At 41.6% G+C, this 17,907-nt stretch overlaps 1 protein-coding gene across 1 annotated transcript; it reads right to left on the bottom strand.

Annotated features, from left to right (window-relative positions):
- Nucleotides 1-2,682: 2,682 nt before the first annotated feature.
- On the bottom strand, nt 2,683-17,611 carry MED17 (mediator complex subunit 17). The gene is made up of 12 exons (XM_080375610.1): nt 17,289-17,611; nt 16,781-16,947; nt 16,214-16,433; nt 13,923-14,059; nt 13,738-13,822; nt 12,453-12,605; nt 10,084-10,214; nt 8,838-9,022; nt 8,332-8,469; nt 7,216-7,333; nt 5,776-5,935; nt 2,683-3,892 (listed from the first exon to the last, which is right to left on the bottom strand). Exons 1-12 carry the CDS (start codon nt 17,518-17,520, stop codon nt 3,687-3,689), a joined length of 1,932 nt encoding a protein of 643 aa, XP_080231736.1. The 5' UTR covers nt 17,521-17,611; the 3' UTR covers nt 2,683-3,686.
- Nucleotides 17,612-17,907: the final 296 nt, after the last annotated feature.

Here is a 17,907-nt window from a genome sequence, read left to right as displayed (position 1 = left end):
CCACGGACGAGTCTGTGTCTGCAGATTGCCACATGGCTTTTTGAGCCGAACGGCTGCTACTGCCTCTCTCACACTTCAGCTCACTTGTTTGCAAAAACCTTTTACAGGACAGGCTGATAGAGCTTCCCTTCTGGTCAGGGACTACGATTCTCAGGTGCTGTGGAAAAACAGAATTTCTCACCAAATGCATAACAATGCAGGTAGATGCCAAACAGGCTTTCCCCAAAGCAGCCTGCACACAGTCCCTTTAAAAAATCATCCCTGGATTGAACTGGCTTTTTGTAGCGCTAAAGGCCTCTCACCCACTTGTAAATTTGGGTACCAGATTCAGCTGGTTGCTCCTTCCTGCACATAGGAGAATGGGTCAAAAATGGTGAGAAATCTAAAAAAAAATTTAAAAAATTAAAAAAATCCCAGCTATAGCACTGCTTGGCAAAGCAACAGTTTGTTCTGATTCTTCACTTTAAGTATATATTACCAGTCTTCTGTATCTTTGAGTGAACTAAGCTTTGACAACACAGGTGTGTGTTTCAATTGCCAAGCTTGAAGTACTTTGTAAAGTATCCGTATAGCAAAAGGAAAGTTTTTTTCTTATCTATTCCAGATTTTCTTTAATCCCTAAATCTTACAAATTGAATGTGAAGTTATTCATTATGCGTTGAGTACATAGCAAGTGCTCTGCCAAGCTTATTTAGAAAGCACAAAAAGTGCAGCTTACACATACCACCATCATTATCTGCTAACATTGACTTAAAGACTGGAATTGCCAAAGGAAAAGTCAGGAAATTTATGCAGACATGAATAACCATTTGAATGCATTGCTGTAATTGTAGAGATCATGTACACTTTTAAACAACAGGATTTCAAAGCTGGCATCAAAGTAGGAAACGACCACTTAACAATTTTTCAATTTCAGATGCACTATCACAGCAGTAAGAAGCTTCCACCTAGCACAGTTATTCTACTTTCCTCAGCTTGGCTAAAGATTCAATTCCACGCATGCATCCTTAGCTATTGACACTGGTGCCAGCCTCACTTTTAGGTAGCGACAGCCTAGGTGAACAATCAGGATTCAAAGAACATTCCATGAGGATGTACAGTAGAGTTAACCTATGTGCTGCTCTCCTTATAGATTAATTCCTCACCCACAAATTTTACCCAGAATTTAACATGCTTACTTTACATAGGTAGGGTCACTTACAACATATTCACATGACAAACTGATGTCTGTCAATATGCATTATTAATGTCAATAATATTTAATATACAGAGCATGAGACTAAGCTGTCTGCGGCAGTTTCTTGCTACACTGGAGGTGCCTGAAGTATCTGAAGTCTTACGGCAAGCTGTTAAAGTGGACATTTAGACACTAATAGCTATTCTTACTCCACTTGTAAACTCCATGCAGAACAGCAGCAAATTTAATATTTAGAGCATTCCAAGTAATCAAAGGGATTATGGCATTTTGCTTTTAATTAAAGAGACTGCCAAAGCAATCATGTGAACTTGGACATCAATTGTAAAGGTCTTAATCATCAACTAATGTCTTCATTTCATGTTCAGAGATGCACTACCAAGAATATCAAAACTGTCCCTCTGTTAGAAGCCTTATCAGTCTGTTTTCCATTAAAATTAGGAAACCCTGTGTATTCAACAGCAAAAGACAGACCCTCCAGGCCCCTAATTTTTTTTTTTTTTCCTCCCCCTCAGCTAGGCCTGGAAGTCTTGATAAATGTCTTCACTGCTGATGTGCAGTGCTTGCCCTTCTGCAACACATGAGAAGTCCTCTTGCATCTGTTATTTCTTTTCAGAAGGGGACAAACCCTGCAACTATGAGATCCTAATAGCTAATACAGTGATCCTATTACTTGGTAATGAAGAGCTTATTTGATGAAAAGGCGATCAGTACGTGTACACCTGCCAATTCAGGTTAAGCACAGCAAAGCATAAAGACACACTGAAGTTTCATACACTCATCTTCTAATTATTGGAGAAGATTTGTTGTGTTGCCAAGAGTCAAACTGCCTCATGTTATCAGATGCACAAACAGATGCATCAGGCTGTTGGCTGAACCGTTCACCAAGGAACAAAACCCCTCTCTGTAATCACAGTGCCTGCGAGCCAAGCAATATGGGACCTGGCATCACAGGCCTTGCGTAAGATTCACCCATCTTTCAAGAAGATCAAGAGACTATTTTCAACTAGTATTTTTTCATTTTCATAAGTTGTCTTGGGAAACTCATCAGAACCCTTTCTCTCTCATAGTTCAGTTACACAGAAGCAAGAACTTCAAGAAACTGAAATAACAAGGTGTTCCACACTGGCAAACGTCAACCTAAGTATGACAGCTGCTTTGGATACAAACTGAGCAGCAGCTTGCCACAGGCAGTTGCTTAATATATATTTCCTACAACCATTCTTTATTGCTCAAGAATACTGCAAAACAACATCTGTCACCATACAAGTACGATGTTCAATTCAAATATTTTCTATATGCAAGAAGTTCTCATATATATATGTATATATACACACCCCTCTCTTAACACACAATATGGATGTAAGCCTGAATGAGTTCAGACAGACAGGTTTCAAAAAGTCCTTTAGCAATTAATCATCAAACAATAGAAAATCTTTGTGCAACACCTTACCAGAAACTTCAAGAAGGGTACAATTACAACCACAAAAAGACAAAACCATGATTTTTTTATTTAAAAAAAAAAAACAACCTCAAAAGAACTGGTTTTCATGAGAATATTATTGTTTCCCTGGATGATAATGAGGGACCGTGCCAGGGGTGGGGGGTGGAAGAACAGCACAAGCGTGGTGATCCAAGGTCTGTTGCATGAGAGTTACTTCCTTCTATCCAGACACAAATTTACACAAGTCACCCACAAACTCAAATTGTCAGAACTTTGCAAGCAAACCAAGACCCTTTCTTCTACATGCTTGCAAAAAACAAGGACAGAAAACACAAGCAAAGTAACCAACACCACATAGGCTCATCTATAGCCATGGGAAAGACATTTGCTACAAGCTGGGACTTTGTAACACTCTCAAACAGATTGCTAAGTAAATACCTCTCTCAAAAAGAAATGGGTCACCCACAAGCCACATCAATGTACAAACAAAATTCTAACTCAAGAATGTCACACACCGAAGACTGTTCTTCTTACATTTTGTTTAGCCTTAATTCTTGACAAGAGAGGTCTGCTTCTCCTCTGCTGTCCCAGTTCTCATCAAACAAGACCATCAGCTTCCACAAGGATAGCCATTCCCTGTGGTACAAGCCACTAAAAAGCTTATTGATAACACAATTCAATTATATTAATTTTCATCTTTCAGAAATACTTGCAAAGATCTATTAAGAAAAAGTAGGGGCACGAGGGGAAAGGGAATGAGTCTTAGCAGACACCTTTCATGTAGCAAAGGAGTACTGAATTTAATTTTATAAAAGAAAAATACATTAATTAGTTATGTTACTTTAGCTAGAGCAATCTGCAAAGATACAGCTGAAAGGAACTTTTTCAGAAAGTTGTACTTCATGTCATTGAAAAAAGTTTTACAAACACAACGGACATATCTTTACAGGAAATAAATTCGGGTTTGCTTTCTCGTATTGCCCCGTAGGTTCCATTTCCTTGTGCTGCACAGGCAGTGATGGTTTGCAGCACAGCAATGACAGATTATTAGCATGGAGTTAGGGCGGCCATGAGGAGTTCCATTTTATACACAAAGTTACGCCCTTCCATTTTATTCCACTGCACTTCCTTGAATGGCCCTCGAAGATGATTCCACTTGTTGTCTTGCAGTACATCACCTTTGGGGAGATCCTTGCACTGGCTCCGTGGAAACTGAACCATAACTTTGCTGCCACTTTCTGGACCATTACGTACTGTGACAAACAGAGAGTTTTATGAGCATTTTTGCACTGTTTGAATTCCTCATATTAAATATCCTTCCTCCTGTATGTTATACATTATTCCTACTCAATTCCAAACATGCTCAAAGCAAACAAGGGAAATTACTTTTTAAAAAAAGTTTTTCTCTTTTAACTCTCCCTTTTCTCCTACTTCTCTATGATTTTGTTGTTTCAGCACTGCATGTTCTTGCTTAGAGCAAAGCAGAGAAAATTTGACAACCCACCCCCAAATGTACACCTTAAAAATGCATTTAATTTTTTCCAACGATGCCAGGAAGGGTAAAGGTTTTTTTGCCAGTTGTTATCTTGGATGGATTCCCCACCATTCTGCTGGAAAATGTGATCAAAGGGCATTGTTTCTAGTGGATTTTTCTTAAACAGACAGAAATTAAGTCACTCAGGATAGCTGTTGCTTTTAATTACATAATTCTGCAAGATTGGTGGAAGGGTGATGCTGTTCTGTAGGTTTGGATGGGTTTGTGTGTTTTGATGTTGGGTGGTAGTGGTGGTTTGTGCAAGTTTGGTTTTGAAATAAGCAGTTGGGAAAGCGAAGCGTTACCTCCCTTTCACCTAACAAGGCAGCCTTCTACAAAGAGAGGGCTATCAAGCTGATCGAACATAATTTCTCTGTCAAAAATCAATGCTGACTACTCTCCATCATGTTCTTCTCCTTAATATGTTTGGAAACTGCTTCTGAGACTGTTTTTTTGCCTCATCTTCATGATAACTGCAATGAGGCTGACCAGACTGTAGCGTTCTCCTTCTCAGATACAGGATGTGACATCTGCCTTCTCCTAGTCCTCAGGAATCCTTTCTGTTTACCACAACCTTTCAAAGATGATCAAGAGTGGCCTTACAATGACATCAGCGAACTCCCTCAGCACTTACGGGTACATCCCACCTGGTCCCATGAATTTGTGTACGTCTAGCTTATTCAAAGGTTCTCTAACTCGATCCTCTGCTCCTGAGGGTAAGTCTTCTTTGCTCCAAGATTTCTCATGGTCTCAGGAACCTGGGATTCCTGAAGGCGAGTCTTAAGACCAAAGCAAAGACTGCACCAGGTATCTTGGCCTTCATGTCCTACGCCACCAGGTCCTCTCTCCACTTAACAGCAGGCCCACATTTCCCTAGTCTTCCTTTTGCTGCTGACATACCTGTTGAAGATCTTCTTGCTGCCCTGTATGTCCCTCACCAGATTCAACTCAAAATGGATTTAGCTTTCCTATCCCCATCAATACATTCTTGGACAGTCTTATCTATCTTCCTCCCAGCTCAATTGGTCCTGCTTGTTATCTCTTGCAGTCTCCTTTTTTATGTCATAAGTTTAGTTATGAGCTCCTTGCTCATCCACACAGATATTCCGTCACCTTTGTACAACTTCCTGGCACATAGGAATGACCATTCTTGAGTCTGAAAGAGGTGATCCTTGAAAGGGATAATCAAGCAGCTCTCTTGGACCCCTTTCCTTTCCATCTCATAGGATGGTATCCTATAGATTTCTTCCAAGAAGATTCCTGAAGGGACCAAACACTGGTCCCGAGTTGTGATCTTGTTTGCCTTGTTCCCTTCTCTCAGAACCCTGATGGTTTCTGTAATCTATTTTTCTATTCTAAGAAATATATTCAAGCCTGGGTAAATTAAACCAGACATATTAAGTGGTTTACTGGACAAAGCATTAATTCTATTTAGGTGTCAATTCCACACACAAAAAAAGATTTTTTTTCTAGAATATTTTGCTATAAATTGGCATTTTTCTATAAAAGTCTAGAGAGTACCTCAGAAAGAGACTTACAAAGCCTGCAGAATTCGCTTCAGAATTTTAAGAATTTCCATACATTTGCAATAGAAAACACTACCTGAAATGGCATAGTCTCCATTTGGCGATGCTACAGTTATTGCTGATGCATTACCAATACTCTCCACTGGCCCCAGACCAACATGATTACTAAAACTCAGCACGTGCCATCCCATAACTTTTGCAAGCTGCTGAACTGCATGTACTTGGTGCTGTGACATCTGAAAGAAAACAAAAGGTTCATCTTCTGTTCAATACCTGCACACCACCGAAAGAATTGCTTACTGGTTTTACCAAGTTTTTTGAATTCTGCTGCAGTTACTTTTATAAAAGTGACTCTGCTTCATAAGTTCTTTAGTTTCACAGGAACTTTTTTTTAACATATACGCTATGTAAGTACTAGTAGAGCTTTGTGTTATTTGAATTTAGACCAGTTATTTTGCAGACAGAGAAGACCACTGTACTAAGCACACCATGCAGCTAGTTTTCATAGGTATATGGATTTATGCATTTTATTTAAGTATTGTTTTCAATATACAAAACCCTTTATTAGGTCTCAAGAACTGATTCAAGTGATACAAATAGGATTTTGAAATAATCCTTTCTTTGAATGGAAATAAGACTTCTGCTGTAAAATATATAAAATCTGTAAAAGTATTAACATAGCAAACTCAGGGGAAAAAAGTTGAAGTTCAGAGGCATGATTATTTCCATTAATGCTCAAGTGTAAACACTGGGCTTTAACAGCTTAAAGGTTTAAATGCACTTGGTTTTGTGTATCATGACTTAACACTTCCAACAAGGAGGTACTGTTCAGCAGTTCTCTGTGAACAAGTCTGAAAACACTTGACCAAAAAGAGATACCCTCAGCAGAACCTGTTTCAACTTGTTTTCTGTGTCGTGCAGTTTCGTGTAACTGAAACAGGCCAACCACTTTATTAAAGACCTGTATTTTGACTATTTATAATGCATAGTAAGGAGACTGTCACTTCTGACTAAAACCAGCAGCTTGCTCTAAGCAATTAAGAAAACACAGTTCATTCAAGTATCAGCTGATTTAGTAATAGCTGATGCAAAGTAAACACTAACAAGACAATGTTGAAATGGCAGTAATTGTGGGCTCGTTAAGATCTCTACTCCAGACAGGACTTGGTTACAGTAAGTTTCATATATTGAATACCTTCCTGTCTGTCATGACTCTCACTGACTTGTTCTGAAGTAAGCAAAAATCTTAGCGCTCCCATGAGTAGCATAAAGAAATGTATTTTAAACAGGAGGGAAAAAATTATTATTACTACTGACCGTAGCAAGAACTGGCATTATATTTCAGTAACAGTTGCTAAAGTCACTATACAAACATATGGAAAAATTCAGTCATCCACCTTCCTATTTTCACTATCTTTATTTGAAGTTATCTAACATTTTCTACATAAAGGTGAGATTCTAACTTCTTGTTTCCCAAACAACGTAAGAAAGGGAAGATCAATACATATGAGTCTACCTGAGATAAAAGGAAATCCTGCAGTTCTTGTTCTTGATGAGACAATGTAATAACTCTTCCATCTCTATGCACGACTCTGATTTGTTCAACTCCGATGTTCAGCTGTAGTTGAATGGATCTTTGAAGGCAAGATGCACATTTATTCAAAATGCATTACAACACCTAAGAAAACAGGAAACTAAAGAACACAGAATCCCTCCCATTCACTGACAAGAACTCTTTAAGAAGAAGATGGTACAAAGACTATGGAATACAACAGTAACTCGAAACATTTCCGTTTCATTGCTCACCACAACAGCTCCCTCTACTGCAGGAGACATACTCTGGGGCAAGTTCCCAGACCAGGTCCACTGCTTGTTCAGGTCAAGGAATCTCCTGAGGTGCCTCACAGCTCCCTGCCTGCCACTGTGCCCAAGTTCCCTTCCAGGAGCGCAGAGGAAAATGGTGTGTACACAGGGCCTGTTCTATCCTACAGCCAAGACTTGGACAGCGTATGTACTCTGAAACTGAGACTGTGAATTGCACCAGTGACTGCAGTCTGCTCCACACTATGGACACAGCCAGAGAGGACTGCTCAAAACAGAAAAAACAACCGGGTCATCCACTGTCAACGCATTAGTTAATTCACTGCTGGTCAGCATGCAGACATTCATTTCTGGAACATGAAATCTCTTATTCTGATGACAATGTGCATAACTAATAGCATGAATTATGTGAGTTCCACGTTTCAGTACCTATACAACCAAGCTCGGACTGAGCTCTCCTTGACCAGACTGGAAGTGCAGAATCCAGCATATGCAACAATACTCTGTATTTGGCTATCTCTGTCCAAAGTAAATGCCCCCTTAAATGGCCACTTTGACCTTCAATTCCTTTGACAGGAAACCGTGCTAGTTAATTACTTATTATTAAGTTTCTTCATTAAAGTGTAAAGAGGGTGAAGAGTTTTGTTAGGGTGACTGCTCCCCCACAACTCAGAGAAACGAACCCACCCAAATAATGGGCTCCTATTTGTCGGCCTGAAGATAATCCAAACCTGTAAACCACAACTTGAATACACTCTGCCACCGCTGTATGCTTCTACAGCTAGAAAGATACGTGCATTTTCATACTTACTTGCATATCTGTTCATATCCTTGAGAAGTTATTAGAACTTTAACACTGGATTCATAAACGTCATTTATATTGGACCAGTGGGCCTGAATCTGAGGATCCTCAATACGACTAGCCAGACTGTCAATGGTTCGAGCAGTTCTAGAAGATAAAGATATACTCCATGCACAATAATCTAGACAGTTTGTGCTGCTATCTTGTTTAAAGATACTGCGCAGCAAAGAATACTAAAAAAGATTTTCTTAAACTACGTAAAGTAGGGACCATTATCAGCAGCCTACATAACTATCACAGAGATCTTGAAGAACTTTGATTTTTCCTTTTTATTTTTTACTAGTGAGCGTTGTTTGCTCATATTTCTTGATATGCTATCAGTTCTTAGTACTTAAAGACTATTTTAACAGTGAAGGAGGAAGCAGCTAGTTTTAAGAACAGTGAAAAAAGATCAATTGTATTCTACATAATAGTACACCATACTGTAACTTTAACAAGAATAGCTTGTGACCTACCTGCGTCTCAAAAAGATATGTTTTGCCTGCTTTATTATCTTTTCCAGAAGTCCTTCATTAGCCTGTAAAGAACTGATATCATTTTTATCAAAAGCCTGGGGTCCTGCAAGTCTCATTCTCTTATGGCCAAAAGGTGCACTAGCTGGATGTGGCATCACTGTTGAGCTCAGGGTTTGCTTGTGACACTGCAATAAACAAGAGATGATATAAAATGAAGTGACCAACAATGTATCTGCAAGAAATAGTATGTATACGACAATATGCTGCTTCACATCGGATTTAAGTGTACATACTTTGAAAAAGTGCAACTTTTTTACTTTATAGACTTGACAGCACTTTAAAGCCAGCTTTACACTCACACGTTGCCTCCCCTGTTTATGCAGGTCTTTCAAACCATATGGAAAGTGATTTGAAAAAAACCAACAACAACAACAACAACAGAAGTGCTAGCTAACAAAAATTTGGTAGTACAGCAGTAGCTCTTACTAAGAAGTCTGCCTTGTATACATCTCTGGAGATAGAACAGTCAAACAAAAATAAAGGAAGCATTTGAGAGATAAAAAAACCTGAGGTTCAGAAAGATTCATCAACTTGTTCAAAGTCAAGAAAGGAAATTCATAACAGAGCTGGGAACTGAACCAAAGCTTCAAGAAACCTAGTTCAGTGTTTAAAACACTGGGCTATTCCACACGACTGCATGACTTGCAGAGCCATGCTCTAAGGAGATGAACACTCTCTGAAACACAGTTTCAAAACTGCTTAGACATCTAAAATCGTGTTCCTTTCCTGAACAGACACAACCTCAACCTTCTATCCCAAGTCCTTCTGCTAGAATCTAAAACACTGAAGGAGGAGTGGACCTCAAGCAAAGTTATTATGGTAACTGACTGTTCTTTCTTCAAGGGAGTACAGTCTGAACAGATGCTCACTTGAAGTACTTGATAAGGACTGATTAGACACAAAGGAGAAAGGGAGACTGATAAGCTATACTGGAAAAAAACCTTGCACGACTTTGCTGAAGTGAGCAGCTGGGCTTGAGGTTAAGTAAAGAACTAGCATTCCATGAAAGCATTAACTGGAACTCCCTACCTACCTATACACACAAACTGAACGATAGGTTGCCTTACACAAATGGATAGAAAGTGACTGGCCTCTAGTGGCACTCTGTTGTCACAAAGTGCTGCACACTGTAGAAGACTGAACAAAAGCCCCAAACCTCTTTAGTACTTGACCATAAATGCATTACCTCTCTGATAAGTTGATGCAAATTATGTTCCAGAACATAGAGATGATCTTCTGGATTCTGTTTTTCAGAAGCAGACTTCTGTGATTTTTTGTCATTGGAAGAGTGACACAGAGAAATAGACAACTGCAAACCTGTACAAAGCAGATTAAAAAAAATATTAAAAAATGAGGACACTAAAAATTTTCAAGGAGGCTACTAAGAACCAGTTTTCTTCACGTTTTATAGTCAGTAGTTTTACAACCAGTATTCACTGTATTAGAGAAAAATAAGAGGGTGATGATGCCGGAGAGCAAAGCACCAAAGGCAAGTGGACTTGTTACTCACTAAGTCACTGACTCCATCCTATCTGAGAAGTCACTGCAGTCCAGTTCCCACTGACTGGAAAAGGGGAAACATAACCCCCTTTTTAAAAAGGGAAAAAAGGAAGACCCAGGGAACCACAGGCTGGTCAGTCTCACCTCTGTACCTGGCAAGGTCATGTAGCAGATCCTCCTGGAAACTATGCTAAGGCACAGGGAAAATAAGGAGGACGTTGGGGACAGCCAGCATGGCTTCACTATGGGAAAATCATACCCGACAAATCTGGTGGCCTTCTACGACGGGGTTAGTGTTGGTGGATAAGGGAAGAGAGACTGATGTCATCTACCTGGACTTATGCAAACCATCTGACACTGTCCTACATGACATCCTTGTCTCTGAACTGGAGAGACTTTGATTTGTTGGACAGACCACCCAGTGAATAAGGAATTGGTTGGATGGTCACACTCAGAGTTGTGGGAAATGGCTCAATGCCCAAGTGACTAGTGGTGTTCCTCAGGGATCAGTATTGGGACCAGCGCTGTTCAACATCTACGTCAGTGACATGGCCCGTGAGATCAAGTGCACCCTCACCAAGTTTACCAATCACACCAAGCTGTGTGGTACAGTCAACGTGCTGGAGGGAAGTGATGCCATCCAGAGAGACCTTGACAGGCTGGAGAGGTGGGCCCATGCAAACCTCATGAAGTTCAACGAGGCCAAGTGCACCCTTCACCTGGGTCAGGGCAACCCGTCGTATCAATATAGGCTGGGGGACAAAGGGATTTGAGAACAGCCCTGAGGAAAAGGACTTGGAGCTATTGGTGGATGAAGAGGTCAACATGGCCTTACAACATGCACTTGCAGCCCAGAAAGCCAACTGCATCCTGGGCTGTATCAAAAGAAGTGTGGCCAGCAGGCTAAAGGCGATTCTCCCCCTCTACTCCACTTTCAGGAGACCCCACCTTGAATACTGCATTCAGCTCTGAAGCCCCCAACATTAGAAGGAAATGGACCTGTTGGAGCAGGTCCAGAGGAGGCCACAAAGATGATCAGAGGCTGGAGCACCTCTCCTGTGAAGCCAGGCTGAGACAATTGGGGGTGTTCAGTCTGCAGAGAAGGTTCCGGGGAGACCTTATAGCAGCCCTTCAATACTTAAAGGGGGCTTATAAGAAAGATGGGGACAGACTTTTTAGTAGGGCCTGTAGCAATAGGACAAGGGGAAACAGCCTTAAACTAAAAAAGGGTCGACTTAGATTAGATATTCGGAAGACATTTTTTACTGTGAGAGTGAAGAGGTAGTGGAACAGGTTGCCCAGAGAAGCTACAGATGGAAGTGTTCCAAGGCCAGGCTGGACGGGGCTTTGAGCAACCTGGTATAGAGGAAGGTGTCCCTGCCTGTGGCAGCTGGGTCAGAACTAGAGGGATCTTTTGAGGTCCCTTCCAACACAAACCATTCTATGATTCACTGAAGTGTTGACAGGCCAACTATTAACTCTGTGCATTTCACACTGGTTTCTATGACTTGATCCCACCCAGAAAGAAGAGTTCCCAGGACACCATTCCTTCCCCAAGGAAGGAATGATTTACCATCATATACATTCTTCACATGATCTCATCAGTCATGTACCCTTTGTAAGAACAGAGGATTCCCCAGACAACTCTGAGCCATGTTCACGCTGTTTAAGTATCCTCACTGCAGAGCATTAGCCTCTGTTCTTCTGAAGACCCATTAACTCAAGTCTTAAGTTTCACCTGCTTGCAATTCAGGAGCAATGACTTACAGCTCCAAGCTGCAATGTGCACATGGCATTACAGTTGACAGCTTTAAGTGCTACTCACAAAAAACATAATCACAAAGAAAACAAATCCAAAATCCACACAATAAAACGTAAATTGGTCACTAAAGTGCAGTAGTTGAATGATTCTATGATTAGCAAGCAAAACTCAAGTTCTCAGAATTTGTTTTTCAAAATCTTCGAAAAACAAGGAGGGGTGTGTGTTGTACATCAATCAGAATTTTATGTTTAAGCAAATAAGCATAGGTTAATAAGTCTTAAAAAGTTTCCTACCTGGGAAAGGCTGGGAGATTATCTGATTTTTCACAACAATATGAGGAATTTGTGACTTAATTTGAACAGCTTCTCGTGACAGCTGGGCAAAAATTTCTTTACATAAAAGAACATTCTGTGCAGTCTCCAACTTCGTCTGCCAGTGTGGAGAACCTGGAAAACATGTATCAAACCTTTGCAGAAGGACAAAGTAAAGAGAAGCTACCGTTTCGTTTGGATACTGCGCAGTAGCTATGAGTAATTGCTAAGATAAGGTTGTCAGTATCTTCTATCCAAATTGAGTATTTTCAGATTTTTATCTCAGTTAAGCAAGCACTTTCAGACAACACTAATGCATTTTACTCTAATCTTACATATACGTGTATTGTGAATTGCAACTCCCTTCTGGAACTGTCTATTACATTACCAGGCCTTTTATGAACTCTGCTTATGAACCTCTGCTTCTTAAGTTGCAATTTACTTTCAGTGATACTTCTAGCTTTATTAAATTCACTCTACAATGATCCACCAAATGATATTAAGTTCACATATGTGCTTTCATGGGATTTATAGGCCAAAAATTCTTGGAATACTCTGGTCTGAGTAAGCACACAAGCTCTGTACTGTACCCCGAATACCATATGAAACATCTACATAGTACAGCATGCTGTCTCTGTTCAAGACAGCTCAAGCACCTGCGTCACAGACCACTGCGAAATAAAATCCTGCCAGTTCTTTTCAAGCCTGAAGAGTAAAGGATGATTTTTTAATCCCAAAGGTTTACAGCTTCACATACTAGCACATATCAAATGAATCACTCTACTATGTGCCAGGTGAGCTGATAATTAATGCACATACTGCCAGCAGCTTCAGATCCAGAGAAAACACAGGAGTCACGCAATCAAGTGATGCATTTTGGGCAAAGTTAAGATTGAACTTAAGTTCATTCAGCTTAACTGAACTAACGGGATACAACTGGCTGAAACACAATACCTTGGTTTACCTTCAGTTATGTGCTCAAACTTTTAATGACTAACAAAAGGCACTCCAGAACACTTATAAATAAAATCCTAGTAATTTTGTTTCAGAAACCAAGTGAGCACATATCAAAAAAACGAAGGAGCATGCTTTGAAAGCACCATGTTTCCAAAGCCCAAGCAGCATCTAAACAGAAAATTTCAGTTTAAATAATAATATTCCTGCTCACTCTTCTTTCCAGCTATTAGCTAAAATTTTCAAATAAATCATCATATACAAACCCATTTATTGGGAACGTGCTCAAAAAACAACATATAGCTACTTATACCTGGTTTTGATTTTGGCATGGGTCTTTTAAAGAGATTGACTGTCCCAAGGTCACCAATGTCTGGAGCTTGTTTCTGAATAGAAACCTAGGTGAAAAGAGGTGAAATTATTTGATAGTTATTCTTTGTTGCAAGCACACAAATAAACCAAACCCCACACTACATTATCAGAGTTTCTCTGGCTTACCTTGATATAGGCTGACCCCTCTAAATCACTTGGAATTTGAACATCCAAAGGACAGTAATCCTCAGGTATCTTTTTATCCAGGTCAATGTCAGTGTTCTTTATCACCTCAAATGTGCCATGATGGAGAAAAAGGGAGCCTAAGAAAGGAAGGACAAACATACTACATATAAAGCATCGTCTCCAAATAATGAAGCTTATACATCTGTTCTGGAAGAATATGTATTTCTAAGTCTCCAAACCTCCCTAGCTGTGTTTGACTCGAATTTCTTAATGACTTCTTCAGGTAAATTATAAAGTGCATTTCAGCACATCAGCATCTCCATCCTTGTAGTGGGTTTGCGTGGCAAGGTTCTGGTAGCGGAGGGGTTCTGTGAGAAGCTGTTGGAAGCTTCCCCTGTGTCTGACAGACCCAATGCCAGCCAGCTCCAAGACAGACCTGCCCTGGCTGAGATCGAGCCCATCAGCAACAGTGGTAGTGCCTCTGGGATAGCATATTTAAGAAGGGGATTAAAAAAAAAAAAAAAAAAAAAAAAGTCTGCACAACACAAAATTGCAGCGGAAGAGAGGAGTGAGAGTATGGGAGAGCAGCAGCCCTGCAGACCCCCTGATCAGTGCAGAAGGAAGGCCAGGACATGGTCCAGGCACCGGAGCAGAGATTCCCCAGCAGCCCATGGTGAAGACCATGGTGAGGCAGGCTATCCACCTGCAGCCTGTGGATTACCCCATGCTGGAGCAGGTTTGCTGGCAGAACTTGTGACCCCACGAGGGACCCATGATGGAGCAGTTAATGAAAGAACTGCAGCCTCCAGGAAGGACTCACGTTGGAGAAGTTTATGGAGAAGTCTCCTATGGGAGGGACCCCACGCTGGAGCAGGGGCAGAGTGTGAGGAGGAAGGAGCAGCAGAGACAGCGTGTGATGCGCTGACTGCAGCCCCATTCCCCACACCCCTGCGCCACTCAGAGGGAGGAGGCAGAGAAATCAGGAGCGAAAGCTGAGCCCTAGAAGAAGGGAGGGGTAGGGGGAAGGGGTTTTTAAGTTTTGGTTTTTAGTTCTCATTATCCTACTCTGATTTGCATGGTGATAAATTAACTTCCCAAGTCAAGTCTGGTTTGCCTGTGACAGTAACTGCTGAGTGATCTTTCTGTCCTTATCTCAACCCACAAGTTACATTTTCTCTCCCCATGCAGTCGAGGAGGGGAGTCATGAGAGTGGCTTTGGTGGGTACCTGGCATTCAGCCAAGCTCAAACCACCACAGTCCTCCAACGTGTGTTTCAAAATGGTGTCAGTAGATTCAGTAGATGCAGGGAAAAAGCTAAAAATTATATAGTTATTTAAAACAAGACAAAAATTTAAGTGCCTGAAGTTTTGCAAGCAAGTAGCTTAAGGGGCAGCATCCTTATGGATTTAAAGGAACATTGATGACGTTTGGCTTACAGTCTTAAAACTATGACAAAGTTCTGTCTGTAAAAAACAACCATACAGCCAATCATTCAGGTGGGACTGATAAAAGCAGATGCCCACATCTGTCCTAGCTGCATTTTTACATTCAGGGCATGGTTCGTCTAGTTTAGGATACATCATCCAAAGAGAGATGTATTTTGGTTACAGCTACAGCTTCTTCATGAACAAAAGATGAATAACCCTAAACTTGGCCTTCCTCTCCTTCACTGATGACAAAAGGAGCCCAATATAACCAGTTCAAATGCAAGCTTTGTATCTGTCTTGTGAGATTCTGTATTCGTTTTTTCACTCTGCAATTGACTCTAGCTCTGGGCTGGCTATCCTCTCTTACTGTAATCCAAGAAATAATGCATATTCTTAGTATCGTTTCTCACAAGTATAGGAATAACAGGTATAATAAATCTATGACTACGCTCTTTAGTCATATGGTTTTGTTTTAGATAACTCTCTGCTCCTCAAAGGACTAAGATGCAATGATCCTTATGAGTCCCTTCCAACTTGAGCTATTCTACAATTATATGATCTTCACTCAGAGGAAAATGCAACATATTCCTCAATTTTCTTTTAAATGTTTACAGCTCAAGTGTAGAGAAAAGACAGAGATTTACAAGGTCTACCTGTCAACTGATCGACTACACTGTCAATGCCAAATCGTTTCTGTAAAGCAATCTTTACTAGAATCCTACACAGTCCCATCTCATAATTACAATAAACTTTTATTAAAGTATATTAACTATTAGAGATCTTCCATCTGTTTCTCCAGTTACAAAAAAAAATAAAAATCATATAAATATCCATTCTTGAGAAAAACAAGACCCAGCTGTTTACCTGCACTTCTGTAGCTCAGATCACCAAGAATTTTGTCTCCCACTTTCCTCAGCTTCCAGTGTTGCCTCAATCTTAGCAGTTCAGAGTTGAAGTCTCTTTGTCGCTTATTTTCCTGGTTTTCTGCAACCGATTTGGATAATCGTTCTGCACCTTTCAAGAGGATTTGAGCTGCTCCAGCTAGTGACTTCTTTTTTGAAATCAACTGTAGAAACTGAGGATTCTAATAACAAAGAGAAAAAGCTACTTGCACCTTAATTCTTCAAATAGTTTGTATTAATGGAAACTAGTTGTCACTGACTACTAACTTGGTTTTGCTGGATATTCAGTAACTTATTTAGAATTACTTTCAAACCAGCATTATATAGCCAAAAGTAGCATTTTAACTTACAGCCTCAGTAAAGAGGCCTTTGAAATCAGCCTGACCTCTCAGCCTTACCCATAAAGCACTGTAGCAGCACATCACAAGGAATATTTTACTAAATCTTCTATGTATCATAAGCAAAGAAATCCAATGAAATAAATCTTTAGCATCAAGATGTACAAACTACAGAAATAGGCACAATATACCTGTTTTTGAGGGAGCGGATCCTGCACAACTGGATCTAGAGTCATGAACTTTTTATCCTTCACAATGCTAAGAACATCATACAGCACACACATCTCAGTCAAGGCACTTCTTAAGTTGTTCCTCACTGAATCCCAAGGCCAGAGGGATGGCTGAAATTTTACCAACCCTAAAAATGAAATTAAAAAAAGGAAAGCAAAGGATTATAAAGAAATACAGTGTAAGGCTCATTCTTAAACCACAGGGAGGCCATCGCAGCATGAAGGACAATGTAACTGCAGGACAGCTGGATCCATCCTTTCCCAACTCTACCGCTGCAGTTTGCTGGGGCTCCATCCCGAGCGTCCCGGCCCGACCCGCGGCCAGCCCTGGGGATCCACGGGGAAGACAGGGCAGGGCAGGCCCGAGCGCCTGCGGAGCTGCAGGCTTGCGTCGGCCGCAGCCGGGCTGGGGAGCCCAGGCCCGAGGCCGGGCCGCCTGACAGGGCGCCACGAGCCCACCGCCCCTCACCTTCCTCATCCTCCGCCTCGCCCGGCTCGGCCCAGGCGCGGCCCGCCGAACCCGGCTCGTCCTCCTCGGAGCCGGAGCCCTGGCTGAAGTCGATGCGCTGCGCCAGGCGCGCCAGGTTCTGGGACATGGAGAGCGGCTGCAGGTAGGTCTCGCTGCCATCCAGCCCCACCTCCTGCACCTGCTTCTCGCACGCCGACTCGATGCTGATGCGCACCGCCGGCACGCCCGCCATCTTGGTGCGACCTCCGACCGCGGCTGCCGCCCGCCTGCGCGACCCCCGCGCCAACTACGGGTGCCGGGCGGGGGCGGGGCCGGCGCTGGGCGGGGCCGGCGCGGCTGCCGCGATTGGCTGCCGCTGCCGCCTTCCTTCGCCCTCTGCCGCCGCAGGCAAACCCCGGCCCGCTTCACACCTGCGAGCTGGCCGCGCCGCTCCGAGCAGCTGCCGTTTTCCACGGCGTCATTTTTGACCAGAAGTCGGCTTAACGCCCCGTCCTAAACATAAATTCGGACCAGCTACAACCACGCAGGAAGCTGAACCAAATAGCGGGGGAAAAAAAAAAAAACAACAAAACAACCCACAATTAATAATACTGCAATGAAATTACCGTTTGAACCGAGC

Source organism: Falco punctatus (assembly GCF_963210335.1).
Source record: "Falco punctatus genome assembly, chromosome: 2".
Lineage (NCBI taxonomy): Eukaryota > Metazoa > Chordata > Aves > Falconiformes > Falconidae > Falco > Falco punctatus.
Note: the sequence above shows the minus strand (reverse complement) of the source record. Positions and strands in the feature narration are given on the sequence as shown.

Coding starts and splice junctions, on each gene's coding strand:
- MED17 (XM_080375610.1), bottom strand. CDS start 17,520: ATGGCGGGCGTGCCGGCGGTGCGCATCAGCATCGAGTCGGCGTGCGAG. Junction 16,948..17,288: donor CGAGGCGGAGGATGAGGAAG/GTGAGGGGCGGT, acceptor TTTCATTTTTAG/GGTTGGTAAAATTTCAGCCA. Junction 13,823..13,922: donor AGGGGTCAGCCTATATCAAG/GTAAGCCAGAGA, acceptor CTTTTCACCTAG/GTTTCTATTCAGAAACAAGC.